This window comes from Microcaecilia unicolor, chromosome 1 (genome assembly GCF_901765095.1).
Source record: "Microcaecilia unicolor chromosome 1, aMicUni1.1, whole genome shotgun sequence".
NCBI lineage: Eukaryota > Metazoa > Chordata > Amphibia > Gymnophiona > Siphonopidae > Microcaecilia > Microcaecilia unicolor.
Genome location: NC_044031.1, coordinates 748,306,163 through 748,319,606, shown reverse-complemented (window position 1 = coordinate 748,319,606; position 13,444 = coordinate 748,306,163). Strand labels below are relative to the sequence as shown.

The following is a 13,444-nucleotide window of genomic DNA, read 5'->3' as shown; positions in this document are numbered from 1 at the left end:
ACTGCAATAGGAAAGGGGCAACTCCAGAAGTTTCAAAAAATATGGGGTGTGTATGAGCAGTGGAGAGGACTGTGAAAAGAAAAACCAAAAACAACAAAAAATAAAAAATAAAAAAACAAATAAAAACAAAATAATAATAATAAACTAAAGTATGACTGAGGAGGGGGATGGGAGGAGGGAGGAAAAGAAAAGGTAAAAGGAGATAATTATTCTGTATGTTGTTGAAATATTGTTGGATTATGTCCGCACTTGGTTGGTGATATTGTGCTGTTGTATATTTTTGAAAATCAATAAAAAAAAGAAAAAAAAAAAAAGATGAGCATGGCATAAGCCGCTGGTTCTTTCCAGTGCCCCGTTAGGTTTTATTAATGGAAATATTAGTCTGATTTTTGTTTGCGTTTCATTTCAGAATTAAACGGGTATACTGTATCTTGTGTAGAACTAGAAGCTGGGATGCTGTAACCCTTTTACTTCGTGTTGTCTGCCTTGAATCTGATGGGTAAAAGAAGGTTGTAAATGCCTCGTAATATAACGAAACATTCCATTATATAAATGAACAGTAGGGAAACCCACCTTAATTAACTCTAATGGATATTAAGAGTCCGTGAGTCCAGGCCGAGACCAAATACCTGGGAGCTAGTTATAAGCAAATAAATAAATAGATAAAAAGAAAACTAACCTGAGTCTGATTTTAAGCTTAATTTCTGACCATGAAGAAGGCTTTGAGATCACTTTATCTGAGTGTATGTATATTGTGATACCCCCTCCCCCAGATAAAGTTTTGTGTTTGTTGTCCTACCCACAGCACGTTGTAAGGACATGTCAGTAGGTCCATGAGAATACCGGCCGTGATACTTTTGTTGAGGGGATCCATGTACACAATCGGGTGTGAGCTTTAAAGAAAGCAGACTCCATTGGTTCTGTGTGGAACTTCTGTAACATCAAAGCCCATTGGCTTAATGCAAAGAAAAGGCACGGACCAGTTCAACCTACAGTGTATGTAAACTCTTGACAGCTGAACAAAGGCACATCTTGGCATCTTGGAGGCAGGGCCGCCGAGAGACTGAGCTGGACCTGGGGCATGGCCGCCACTGCTGGGCCTCTCCCTCCCAGGACTGCCGTGTAGCCGGAGCCCAAAGTGTGTGTGTGACCTCTTTGCCTCCTGCCACAACTCCATGTACCTTGGCTGGTGGGGGTCCCTAAGCCCTGCCAACAGAAGCCTTCCACCAGTGCTGTTCTCCGCCGCATTGCCTGGCCTGCGGCTGCTTTTCCCCTCATGTCGCACATGCACACAATGAATTACTAAGCAGTATATTTAAACGAATTGGAGAAAATATTTCTACACTCAACATGTAATTACATGTTGGAATTTATTTCCAGAGAATATGGTAAAAGCAGTTAGCTTAGTAGGATTTTAAAAAGATTTGGACATAGTAACATAGTAGATGACAGCAGAAAAAGACCTGCACGGTCAATCCAGTCTGCCCAACAAGATAAACTCATGTGCTACTTTTTGTGTATACCTTACCTTGATTTGTATCTGCCATTTTCAGGGCACAGACCGTAGAAGTCTTGCCCTGCCTCCCCCCACCAGCTCTGCCACCCAATCTACGCTAAGCGTCTGAGGATCCATTCTTTCTGAACAGGATTCCTTTATGTTTATCCCACGCATGTTTGAATTCCGTTACCGTTTTCATGTTGCAAACAATTTATGGACAATTTCCTAAAAGAAAAGTCCATAAACCATTATTAAGGTGGACTTGGGAAAATCCACTTCTTTTTTTATTTATTTGTTTGTTACAGTTATATCCCACATTTTCCCACCTATTTGTAGGCTCAATGTGGCTTACATATCTGGGATAAGCAGCATAAAATCTTAGTACGGTTGGGATCTTGCCAAGTACTTGTGACCTGGATTGGCCACCGTTGGAAACAGGATGCTGGGCTTGATGGACCTTTGGTCTATTCCAGTGTGGCAAAGCTTATGTTCTTAGATCCAACGGGAGTGAAACCAGAACGGGCTTGATGTCTCTGGGTGGTGGAGACTAAGCTGTGTGCATTAGTTAAATGCGTTTTCATGCCCAAGCATTCATTGGTTTAAGGTGTTTACTCATTTTTTTCAGAAACCGATGCTGCTTTTGTTTTGGCTGGTTTGTGACCTTTTTCCGTAGATACTGGACTGGTTTTTATTTCCAACAGATGTCGTGCCAGCTGACTTTCAGGCATATGGTGCATACCATTGATGAAACTGGATTCTGTGCAGTGGAGTCACACGGGTGAGGCCCAGAGGCCAGATGCTGGGTTTGTTCGGATGTTTTCTAAAGAAGATATTCTGTGAAACAGTAGAGATTTTGCAGAAAAGGTTGAGCTTTGCACTCGAGATCCTGCAGCGTTTGTGTACGCTGTGTGGGAAAAGGAAAGATCAACCCAGGCAAGCCTTGCTTTCATTGCCTTTAATTTTTAATTTGCCACAGACAGCGTGTTAACTTTGACTAGGATAATGCATGGAAATGCGTCAGCTGGAGGGAGCACTTGATATCTGTTCACTATCAAAGGCTGACCCAGTGGTAGAGATGGGAAGAGTGTGGTTACAGGAGTGTTACCACCAGTGCTCACTATAGTAGTGGATACGTTATCACAACTTTGTGTTTTCTTCCTCTAGTTCTGAGAATCCTTGAATGGCTGTAAAATATTACACAGCAACCCTTGCTCAAGGGTAATATAGATTAATAAGTGCCTATATTTTAATAAAATAAAAGCATAATAAATACCAATGTACAATGTATAAAATTATTCCTGACACAGGAAATTACCATTCACTTGTATGAAGCAAATACAGACATGTTCAGTGCCTCTCCTAAATTAAATACAAGGTTATACATAGTAACATAGTAGATGACGGCAGAAAAAGACCTGCACGGTCCATCCAGTCTGCCCAACAAGACAAACATATGTGTATACCTTACCTTGATTTGTACGTGCCTTATTCAGGGCACAGACCGTACAAGTCTGCCCAGCAGTACTTCCCGCCTCCCATCACTGGTTCTGGTATAGACCGTATAAGTCTGCCCTCCACTATCCTCGCCTCCCAACCACCAACCCCTCTTCCCCCCACCTGCTCCGCCACCCAATTTCGGCTAAGCTTCTGAGGATCCATTCCTTCTGCACAGGATTCCTTTATGCATATCCCACGCATGTTTGAATTCCGTTACCGTTTTCATCTCCACCACCTCCTGCGGGAGAGCATTCCAAGCATCCACCACCCTCTCTGTGAAGAAATACTTCCTGACATCTTTCCTGAGGCTGCCCCCCTTCAACCTCATTTCATGTCCTCTCGTTCTACCGCCTTCCCATCTCCGGAAAAGATTTGTTTGCGGATTAATACCTTTCAAATATTTGAACGTCTGTATCATATCACCCCTGTTCCGCCTTTCCTCCAGGGTATACATGTTCAGGTCAGCAAGTCTCTCTTCATACGTCTTGGAACGCAAATCCCGTACCATTCTTGTAGCTTTTCTTTGCACCGCTTCCATTTTTTTAACATCCTTCGCAAGGTACGGCCTCCAAAACTGAACACAATACGCCAGGTGGGGCCTCACCAACGACTTGTACAGGGGCATCAATACTTCCTTTCTTCTGCTGATCACACCTCTCCCTATACAGCCTAGCAACCTTCTCGCTAAGGCCACCGCCTTGTCACACTGTTTTGTCGCCTTCAGATCCTCGGATACTATCACCCCAAGATCCCTCTTCCCCTCAGTACCTATCAGACTCTCACCGCCTAACACATAAGTCTCTCTTGGGTTTCTACTCTCTAAGTGCATCACTTTGCATTTCTTCGCATTGAATTTTAATTGCCAAACCTTAGACCATTCTTCTAGCTTCCTCAGATCCTTTTTCATGCTTTCCACTCCCTCCCGGGTGTCCATTCTGTTGCAAATCTTAGTATCATCCGCAAATAGGCAAACTTTACCTTCTAACCCAACGGCAATGTCACTCACAAATATTTTGAACAGAATCGGCCCCAGCACCGATCCCTGAGGCACTCCACTACTCACCTTTCCCTCCTCCGAGCGAACTCCATTTACCACCACCCTCTGTCGTCTGTGGCCGACCTCCACTTCAGCCGTCATATCAAACCAAACCGTTTGATGGTCACTGCTTCCCAGGTGTGCACCCACTCAGACATTTGACACACTGTCCCCATTTGTGAGCACCAGATCCAGCGTCGCTCCCTCCCTCGTGGGTTCCGTCACAATTTGTCTTTGGAAGGCATCCACGATCAACCAGTTCCTAATCCAGTTCACCACTTCGGGACCTATCTTCAGCCCATCGAGTTTATTTAAGAGCCTCCTATGGGGAACCATGTCAAAAGCTTTGCTAAAATCTAAGTAGATTACGTCTATAGCATGTCGATGATTCAATTCTCCAGTTACCCAATCAAAGAATTCAATGAGATTTGTTTGGCACGATTTCCCTCTGGTAAAACCATGTTGTATCGGATCTTGCAACTTATTGGCTTCCAGGAAATTCACTATCCTTTCCTTCAGCATCGCTTCCATTACTTTTCCAATAACCAAAGTGAGGCTTACCGGCCTGTAGTTTCCAGCTTCTTCCCTATCACCACTTTTATGAAGAGGGACCACAAACGCCGTTCTCCAATGCCTTGGAACCTCTCCCGTCTCCAAGGATTTATTAAACAAATCTTTAAGAGGACCCGCCAGAACCTCTCTGAGCTCCCTCAATATTCTGGGGTGGATCCTGTACGGTCCCATGGCTTTGTCCACCTTTAGCTTTCCAAGTTGTTGATACACACTCTCTTCCGTGAATGGTGCTCTATCCACTCCATTCTCAGGTGTACTTTTGCCAGTCCCTCGTGGTCCTTCTCCAGGATTTTTTTCAGTGAAAACAGAACAAAAGTATCTATTTAGCAAATTGGCTTTTTCTTCATCATTATCTACATAGCGTTTCGCTGTATCTTTTAGTCTCACAATTCCCTTTTTAGTCATTCTCCTTTCACTAATATACCTGAAGAAATTTTTGTCTCCCCTCCTTACATTTCTAGCCATTTGTTCTTCCGCTTGCGCCTTCGCCAGACGTACCTCTCTCTTGGCTTCTTTCAGTTTCATCCGGTATTCCTCCCCGTGTTCCTCTTCTTGAGATTTTCTATATTTCTGGAACGCTAACTCTTTAGCCTTTATTTTCTCAGCCACTTGCTTGGAGAACCATATCGGTTTCCTTTTTCTCTTGCTTTTATTTACTCTCCTTACATAAAGGTCTGTGGCCCTGTTTATTACTTCTTTCAGCCTGGACCACTGTCCTTCCACTTCTTGTATGTCCTCCCAGCCCATCAGCTCCTTCCTCAGGTATTCCTCCATTTTACTAAAGTCAGCACGCTTGAAATCCAGGACTTTGAGTTTAGAGTGGCCGCCCTCCACTTCAGCCGTCATATCAAACCAAACCGTTTGATGGTCACTGCTTCCCAGGTGTGCACCCACTCAGACATTTGACACACTGTCCCCATTTGTGAGCACCAGATCCAGCGTCGCTCCCTCCCTCGTGGGTTCCGTCACAATTTGTCTGAGCAGAGCACTTTGGAAGGCATCCACGATCTCTCTACTTCTTTCTGATTTTGCAGACGGAACCTTCCAATCTACGACTGGCAGATTGAAATCTCCCATCAACAGAACCTCTTTTTTTCTTTCCTAATTTTTGAATATCTGCGATCAGATCTTTATCTAGTTCCTCTAATTGTGTCAGGGGTCTGTAGACAACACCCACGTAGACAGAGGTTCTATCCTCTCTTTTTAAGGTGATCCATATCGCTTCTTCTTTTCCCCAGGTCCCTGTCATTTCAGTCGCCATGATATCATTCCTCACATACAGAGCTACTCCTCCACCTTTTCGACCCTCTCTATCCTTCCTAAATAGATTATAGCCTGGTATGTTTGCATCCCATTCATGGGAACCATTGAGCCACGTCTCCGTGATTGCAACAACATCTAAGTCTGCCTCCAACATCAGGGCATGAACTTTATTGCTTAGACTACGAGCATTTGTGGCCATCGCTTTCCATCTATATTTCCTGGTATGTGTTTCAACATCTGTGATTTGGGGGTGTCTTTTCACTTTGGGTACCTTCGTATCTTTTTGTTTCAACTTTTTATTGCTTTTTCCTCTGCCTCAGTTTTATTTTCAGGAGCATCACAGTGCTGTAATGGAGCAAAAGAATTATTTAGTGGCAACACTTGTGCGGGTGGATGCTTCTGTGTCACCTGACGAAGTCTGCCTGAGCCTACTGTGAACCATCTGTTCTTATGTGGTTTTATTCTTTGAGGCAGTGGTGAGAAGTTATTATTCTGTGCAGTCCTAGAAGCTGCTTTAATTGCATCCAATTCTTGCATTACTTTACTGAGCTCTTGTTTTAAACTGGATAGCTGAAGACAGGACACGCTTTAAGTCTCCAGATGATTGGCCTTGAAACAAAAGCACCACAATTATTGCAGAGAATAAAAGTCATCCTGATTGGTTGAAATGGGTATGAACAGGTGTACTATGTTGGGGTTAACAGTCTACAAGACTGTCTGTGTATGATTGAGGAGTAAAGTTAATGAGGTTTGGTTTGTCTATAAATGATTGGAAAACCCTGGGGTGGGTGGGTGGGATTATAAGTCTCAATGTGTCAGCTAAAATGCTGTTATCAAGGCAATTCTGTAGATGGGACCAGAAATGGTACAGTCTCATCAACAAATTTTCAATTGATTTAACTTTCAAAATTGCCCTAGAATATAACTTTCCTTTTTGTAATATAAATCTAAATATTCCCAATAATTATATCAGTTTCAGCAATGTAAAATGCAACTTTAGAGTAGAGAGCTGCACGGTTTCCGTCCCCGCGGGAATCCCGTGGAACCCGCGGGATTCCCGCGGGGACAGAGGCAGTTCCTGCGGGGTTCCCGCGGGGATGGAACCAGTTCTGCGGGGTTCCTGCGGGGATGGAGGCAGTTCCTGTGGGGTTCCCGTGGGGATAGAACCAGTTCTGTGGGCTTCCCGTGGAAGTGTAAGCTGCACCTGCACCAGCCTCTCATCTACCGAATACCAATTTATTTGAGTGCTGTCTCCTCCTCCTCTTCTTCCTTGCTTTAACAGCATAAATGTGGAAAGTCTTCCATTAAGGAGGTGGTAGAGTCACAAATGATGACGGAATTCAAAAAGGCGTGCTAACCTTAAATGGCTGCATGTGTGTGGATATGTCAAGTGACACTTAGATGGCAACTCTGGCTGTGATGAACAAGAGCTGATACCTGGCAGACTTGTATGGTCTGTGTCTCATACATGGCAATCTGGTTTAGGATGGGCTGGAAAGGGCTTAGACAGCAACTTCAGTGGCTGGAACATGAGGACAGTGCTGGACAGACTTTTACGGTCTGTGTCCCACAAATGAGAACATGAATAGGCTGGAGTGGGCTTCGATGGCAACTCCAGCAGTTAGAACATAAGGATGGGGCCAGATAGACTCCTGTGGTCTTTGTTCCAGAAACACGAAAGAAAGACCATAATCAAGTATATAATATCACACTCGTTGATTTAATGATGAATTGATCATGAGTGTGACTATTGGGCAGAGTGGATGGACCGTTCAGGTCTATTTGCTGTCACTTACTATGTTACTATTAATCCTCTTTGCTCCCAGGCTGGTGCACAGACCTCAGCTCTGACACAGGCACGAGAATCAGATGTCACCTAACCTACTGGCGCGTGCATGTGGCGGCCTCTCAGCACACACTGCCAGTGAATCAGAGACAAATCTTACATGTGCGCACCAGAGTTCCAAGTTCCAACTTCCGTTCCTTCCTTGCCTACAGTGCTGTGGCTCAAATCCAGAAAGAGACTGAGGGAGCTGACTGGAACTTTCTTTTATGTACTATTAAATTCTTATGGGGATGGGTGGGGATGGGGTAAATTCTTGCGGGGATGGGTGGGGACGGGTTGGGATGGTTTAAATTTTTGCGGGGATGAGTGGGGATGGGTAAGATTCCAGTGGGGACGGGTAAGATTCCAGCAGGGACGGGCGGGGATGGGTAAGATTTCTGTCCCCGTGCAACTCTCTACTTTAGAGCCTCAATGCAATGCAGTTTAAACAGCCTCTCCTCTCTATCAGAGCTTGGCAGGAAGAGAAAGAAAGAAAATAAGAGGTTTCACAGGGCAAATTAATTAATTAAGCAATAAGCATTAAATTAAAGAGAATATCAGGTATCTCACCTATAGCCAGAAAGTTGAGAAGTTTGGAATTTAAAAGGTCAGAATTTACTTTACTTTTGCAGGAGTTTGGTTTAGGTCCAGCACCTGAGGAAAGTTACAAACAAATGGTTTGTCTCCCTATTTAGAGCCCAACCCAATCCTCACTGGAGTTCCACTGACACTTTTCTTGCAGCTCATGGACAGAAAAAGGGATGCGTAGTGCTGGTTATTCCATAGAAATAGTATATTCTAGAATGGGGGGAGGGCAATTTCTGTCCTTGAGAGCCGCAATGCAATAGGGAAAGGAATGGGACTTGATATACTGCCTTTCAGTGGTTTTTGCAATTACATTCAAAGCAGTTTACATAGTATATACAGGTACTTATTTGTACCTGGGGCAATGGAGGGTTAAGCGACTTGCCCAGAGTCACAAGGAGCTGCAGTGGGAATTGAACTCAGTTCCCCAGAATCAAAGTCTACTGCACTAGCCACTAGGCTACTCCTCCACTAGCAACACTCCATGTAGAAGCCTGCCCTTGCAGATCAGCAACACGGCCGCCGTAGGCTTCTGTTCCTGTGAGTCTGATGTCCTGCACATATGTGCAGGACGTCAGACTCACAGAAACAGAAGCCTGCGCAGCCACGTCACTGATCTGCAAGGGCAGGCTTCTGTTTTTCACAGAAACAGAGGCCTGCGCAGCCGCGTTGCTGATCTGCAAGGGCAGGCTTCTGTTTTTCACAGAAACAGAGGCCTGCGCAGCCGCGTTGCTGATCTGCAAGGGCAGGCTTCTGTTTTTCACAGAAACAGAAGCCTGCGCGGCCGCGTTGCTGATCTGCAAGGGCAGGCTTCTTCATGGAATGTTGCTAGTGGAGGAGTAGCCTAGTGGTTAGTGCAGTGGACTTTGATCCTGGGGAATTGAGTTCGATTCCCACTGCAGCTCCTTGTGACTCTGGGCAAGTCACTTAACCCTCCATTGCCCCAGGTACAACAAGTACCAGTATATACTATGTAAACAACTTTGAATGCAGTTGCAAAAACAGCAGAAAAGCAACATATCAAGGAGTGGAGGAGTAGCCCAATGGTTAATGCAGCGGGCTTTGCTCCTGGGGAACTGAGTTCAATTCCCACTGCAGCTCCTTGTGACTCTGGGCAAGTCACTTAACCCTCCATTGCCCCTGGTACAAAATAAGTTACCTGAATATCTGTAAACCGCTTTGAATGTAGTTGCAAAAACCTCAGAAAGGTGGTAATATCAAGTCCCATTTCCTTTTACCTTTCTCAGATTCAGTGGAGGCTCAAAGTTGCGAAGGGAAATTCTATGAAGTGTGCCAAAATGCTAAGGGCGAGTTCTATAACATTTATTCGCGTAAGCTGCCATTTATGAGCTGGCATTTAGGCATGCACACTTCCGCCATGTCTATAGCGGGCATAAATGCGTGCACTTAAAGGTGATGCTGTAGCACGTAAATGACACTGTTTTATAACATGGGCATGTAATTGCAGGAGACGCCCATGTGAATGCCCCTTGCGTTGTGCATGCTAAGATGTTAGAATATCGCTTAGCTTGCGTTACAGAACGAGGGGGAAGTATTTTTCTCATGGGCATTCTGCACCTTCAGAGCCCCCAAAAATGTTATGGGGAAAATGGTTTGCAAAAGAGGTTGACTTAAGTTTTTGTGAATAAAATGTGCTGCAGAAACCTTTGAAAGAAAATAGATAGAAAGGAAAAAAAAAAGATAATTTTTATTCTCTTTCTAGGTAAACATATCTTGGACTGTGAGTGAACCGAGACAAAGTCACTCCACATTGAGAGTCATTTTGAAGCCTCACGAGTGAAGAGAAGGTGGAGCCCGTCATCTCTGTAGCATATGAAACCAAAACCGACCTGTTTGTGTGCACTGTGTTACTTGTACAGCGTTTGGCAGCAGCTGAAAATCTCATCGTTAACCGCCTTGTTTGCAGACTACCACAGTGTAATTGCTGTGGTCTCTGGATCAGCATTGTTCCTCTTAAACTGGACCTCATATTTTTGAGTTTTTGTTTCTGTTTTTTTTTAATGTATGTGCATCTAGGGAGATGAGCTCCTATTTAAATGTCTAAGCTTTGTACTAAATAGATAAGATGTTGAATTATATTTTACTTTCAAGATGCTTCAGGGAGAACATAGAGAATTTAACATTTACACAAATATTGTTATTTTCTGAGCTTACGTTCCTCACCCTCTGCTAGTGAGGAAGTTTAAAATTAAAACAAGGTATTATTGCGCAGCAGAGAGCAGTGGCGTAGCCACAGGTGGGCCTGGGTGGGCCGGGGCCCACCCATATTATTTTTTTTGTTACATTTGTACCCCGTGCTTTCCCACTCATGGCAGGCTCAATGCGGCTTACATGAGGCAATGGAGGGTTAAGTGACTTGCCCAGAGTCACAAGGAGCTGCCTGTGCCTGAAGTGGGAATCAAACTCAGTTCCTCAGTTCCCCAGGACCAAAGTCCACCACCCTAACCACTAGGCCACTCCTCCACTGTTGCTACTATTGGAGATTCTGCATGGAATGTTGCTATTCCACTAGAAGTCGGCCCTTGCAGATCACCAATGTGGCCGCGGAGGCTTCTGCTTCTGTGAGTCTGACGTCCTGCACGTACGTGCAGGACGTCAGACTCACAGAAACAGAAGCCTGCGCAGCCTTCTACATGGAATGTTGCTAGTGGAATAGCAACATTCCATGTAGAATCTCCAATAGTAGCAACATTCCATGTAGAATCTCCAATAGTATCTATTTTATTTTTGTTACATTTGTACCCTGCGCTTTCCCACTCATGGCAGGCTCAATGCGGCTTACATGGGGCAATGGAGGGTTAAGTGACTTGCCCAGAGTCACAAGGAGCTGCCTGTGCCTGAAGTGGGAATCCAACTCAGTTCCCCAGGACCAAAGTCCACCACCCTAACCACTAGGCCCACCCAACAGTAGCACCTGTTTAGTGGTGGCTGGTGGGGATCCCAAGCTCGGCCAGCTGAAGACTTTCCCCCAGATGGTAACGAAAACGCTACTCTCCATGATACCGGCGCCTGAGCATGCTCATTTTTCAGCGCATACCTGCTGCAGACTGCCAAGGTGGAAAGAAGCGTTTTCACGCTTTTTTGGTGGTGGTTGGGGGGGGGGGGGGGGATAACACTTGGTGCCCACCCACTTCTTGCCCAGGCCCACCCAAAATCTGTTGTCTGGCTACGCCCCTGGCAGAGAGGAGAGCGAGGCGAGGCCTAGAAGTCCAGTGCAAAAAAGGACAAGGCTGCTCTGTAGTACCTGTTCCCTAATATTTGAATGCTTATATAAGTAGGGCCCGATATTCTAATGGATTAAAGCAGGCAGGAGAGGCTCCTGCTGAGTGGGTCATCTGTTAATATTCAGCAGCATGGAAATGGGTAGGGCTGCCGAATATTGCCTCTGACTGTTGCAGTGCTTTTCAGTTAGTGCCGGGACGTTCTGGGGGCAGATCTTGGGTGGAGCCAAACTTCATCTATTAATTGTGATATTCAGACCCGCTAACTGATTAAGTTAAGTGTATATAAAGTTAGACCAGAAATGGACTTCCTAACTTTATCCACTGAGGGTAATCAGGTTCTGGTCTGCATATCGGCCGGTACATGGTTAACTTCCAGGTGACTGCACTGACCTGGATGCTCAGTGTCGGAGCCCAGACATGGCTGGCATTAAATATCTGGGTTTAATTCAGCCTTTGGTTGTCGGTGGGTTTAAAAACTGTTGACTGCTGCAGGCTGAATATCGGGCCCGCAATTTTTAAGTGGTATTAAAAAAGAAAGGTAACAACAAAAAAAAAAAAAAACTAAGGGACGGAGAATGAAAATGTTCTTTCTTGTGGTGATATTTTCTCTTTATAAAACTGGAAAGCCCGTGGGCCTGATTTACGAAGCTTATTGTCCCTCATACGCTTGCATTGGGAGAAAAGCTTTAATAAAATCTCACCTCGGGAATGGCTTTTTTCCACTCTTCCTATACTGGGTGGAGGATATTCTATATGAACTGGATATATCCTATGGTTTGAAAAGCTGTTATAGCTCTGTAAATCACATTGAATATTTGTGACACATTTGAACTTCCAGATTGGCTACAAACAGGGGTTTCCATGAGCATCCTATGTTTCCGCTGATGTTCTGAACCAACAAAGATACCGTTACAAGACTTTTGGCATTTTGATGGTTTACAGTAGCAATAATGCACTTCATAAACGCATTTCTCATAGACTTGGAGACCTCAGAGGGGGGAGTAGGGTTTACCTTGGAGGGGGAGTAGGGTTTAATTTTATCCTTTTGACCTACAAGTGCATCCACTCCGCAGCTCCTCAGTACCTTTCCGCTCTCATCTCTCCCTACACTCCTCCCCGTGAACTCCTTTCGCTGGGTAAATGTCTCCTGTCGTCCCCCTTCTCCCCCACTGCTTAATCCCGGCTCCGTTCCTTCTATCTCGCTGCTCCCTATGCCTGGAATAGACTCCCTGAGCCAGTACGTCAGGCTCAGTCTCTGGCTGTCTTCAAGTCTAGGCTTAAAGCCCACCTCTTTGCTACTGCTTTCGACTCCTAACCATGACTCTCTTACTCAACACCCTCACTTATCACCCCTACCACTGCAATTTCCCCACCCCTAACTGTCTGTTCGTCTGTCCAATTTAGATTGTAAGCTCTGTTGAGCAGGGACTGTCTTTTCATGTTAATTTGTACAGCGCTGCGTAAGTCTAGTAGCGCTATAGAAATGTTTAATAGTAGTAGTAGTAGTTTACCCCGTGTAATGGGAGGTGGGTGCATTGGCAGCTCTATTAATGTTTGTTCCGTGGCTTTTTTTGAAAGCTGGATTTGGAAAAGAGAGTTAGCCCAAGTCATTGGAGTTTTGCCGTTCTGGAGGTCATGATATTCAAGAACTGCGGTGTTTATTTAGTCTTCTCTTTTACACTGGCTGTCTTGTTTAGAATACAGTCCTTAATCAACAGTGGGGTCGATATTCAATGGCGCTTTTCTAGGTAGAGTTGACTCCTGCCTGTATAAATACTGCTCACTGTGGCCAGGTGCCGATTTTCAAAGGCGTTATCCAGATCATTTGCTGCTGAAAATCTTCACTGACCGACCCCCCCCCCCCCCCCACAGTATCTACATATGTAATGCCATACTGAGAAAAGACCAAGGGTACATCGAGC

The 13,444-nt window shown here is 44.9% G+C and overlaps 1 protein-coding gene across 1 annotated transcript in view; it reads left to right on the top strand.

Annotated features, from left to right (window-relative positions):
• Window positions 1-10,560, top strand: part of LOC115459893 (membrane protein FAM174B-like) — a 54,775-nt gene extending 44,215 nt beyond the window's left edge. Inside the window, exon 3 of the mRNA XM_030189718.1 lies at window positions 10,001-10,560. Coding sequence (XP_030045578.1) covers window positions 10,001-10,004 — 4 coding nt within the window. The 3' untranslated portion in view covers window positions 10,005-10,560. The remainder of the gene's footprint in view (window positions 1-10,000) is intronic.
• Window positions 10,561-13,444: the final 2,884 nt, after the last annotated feature.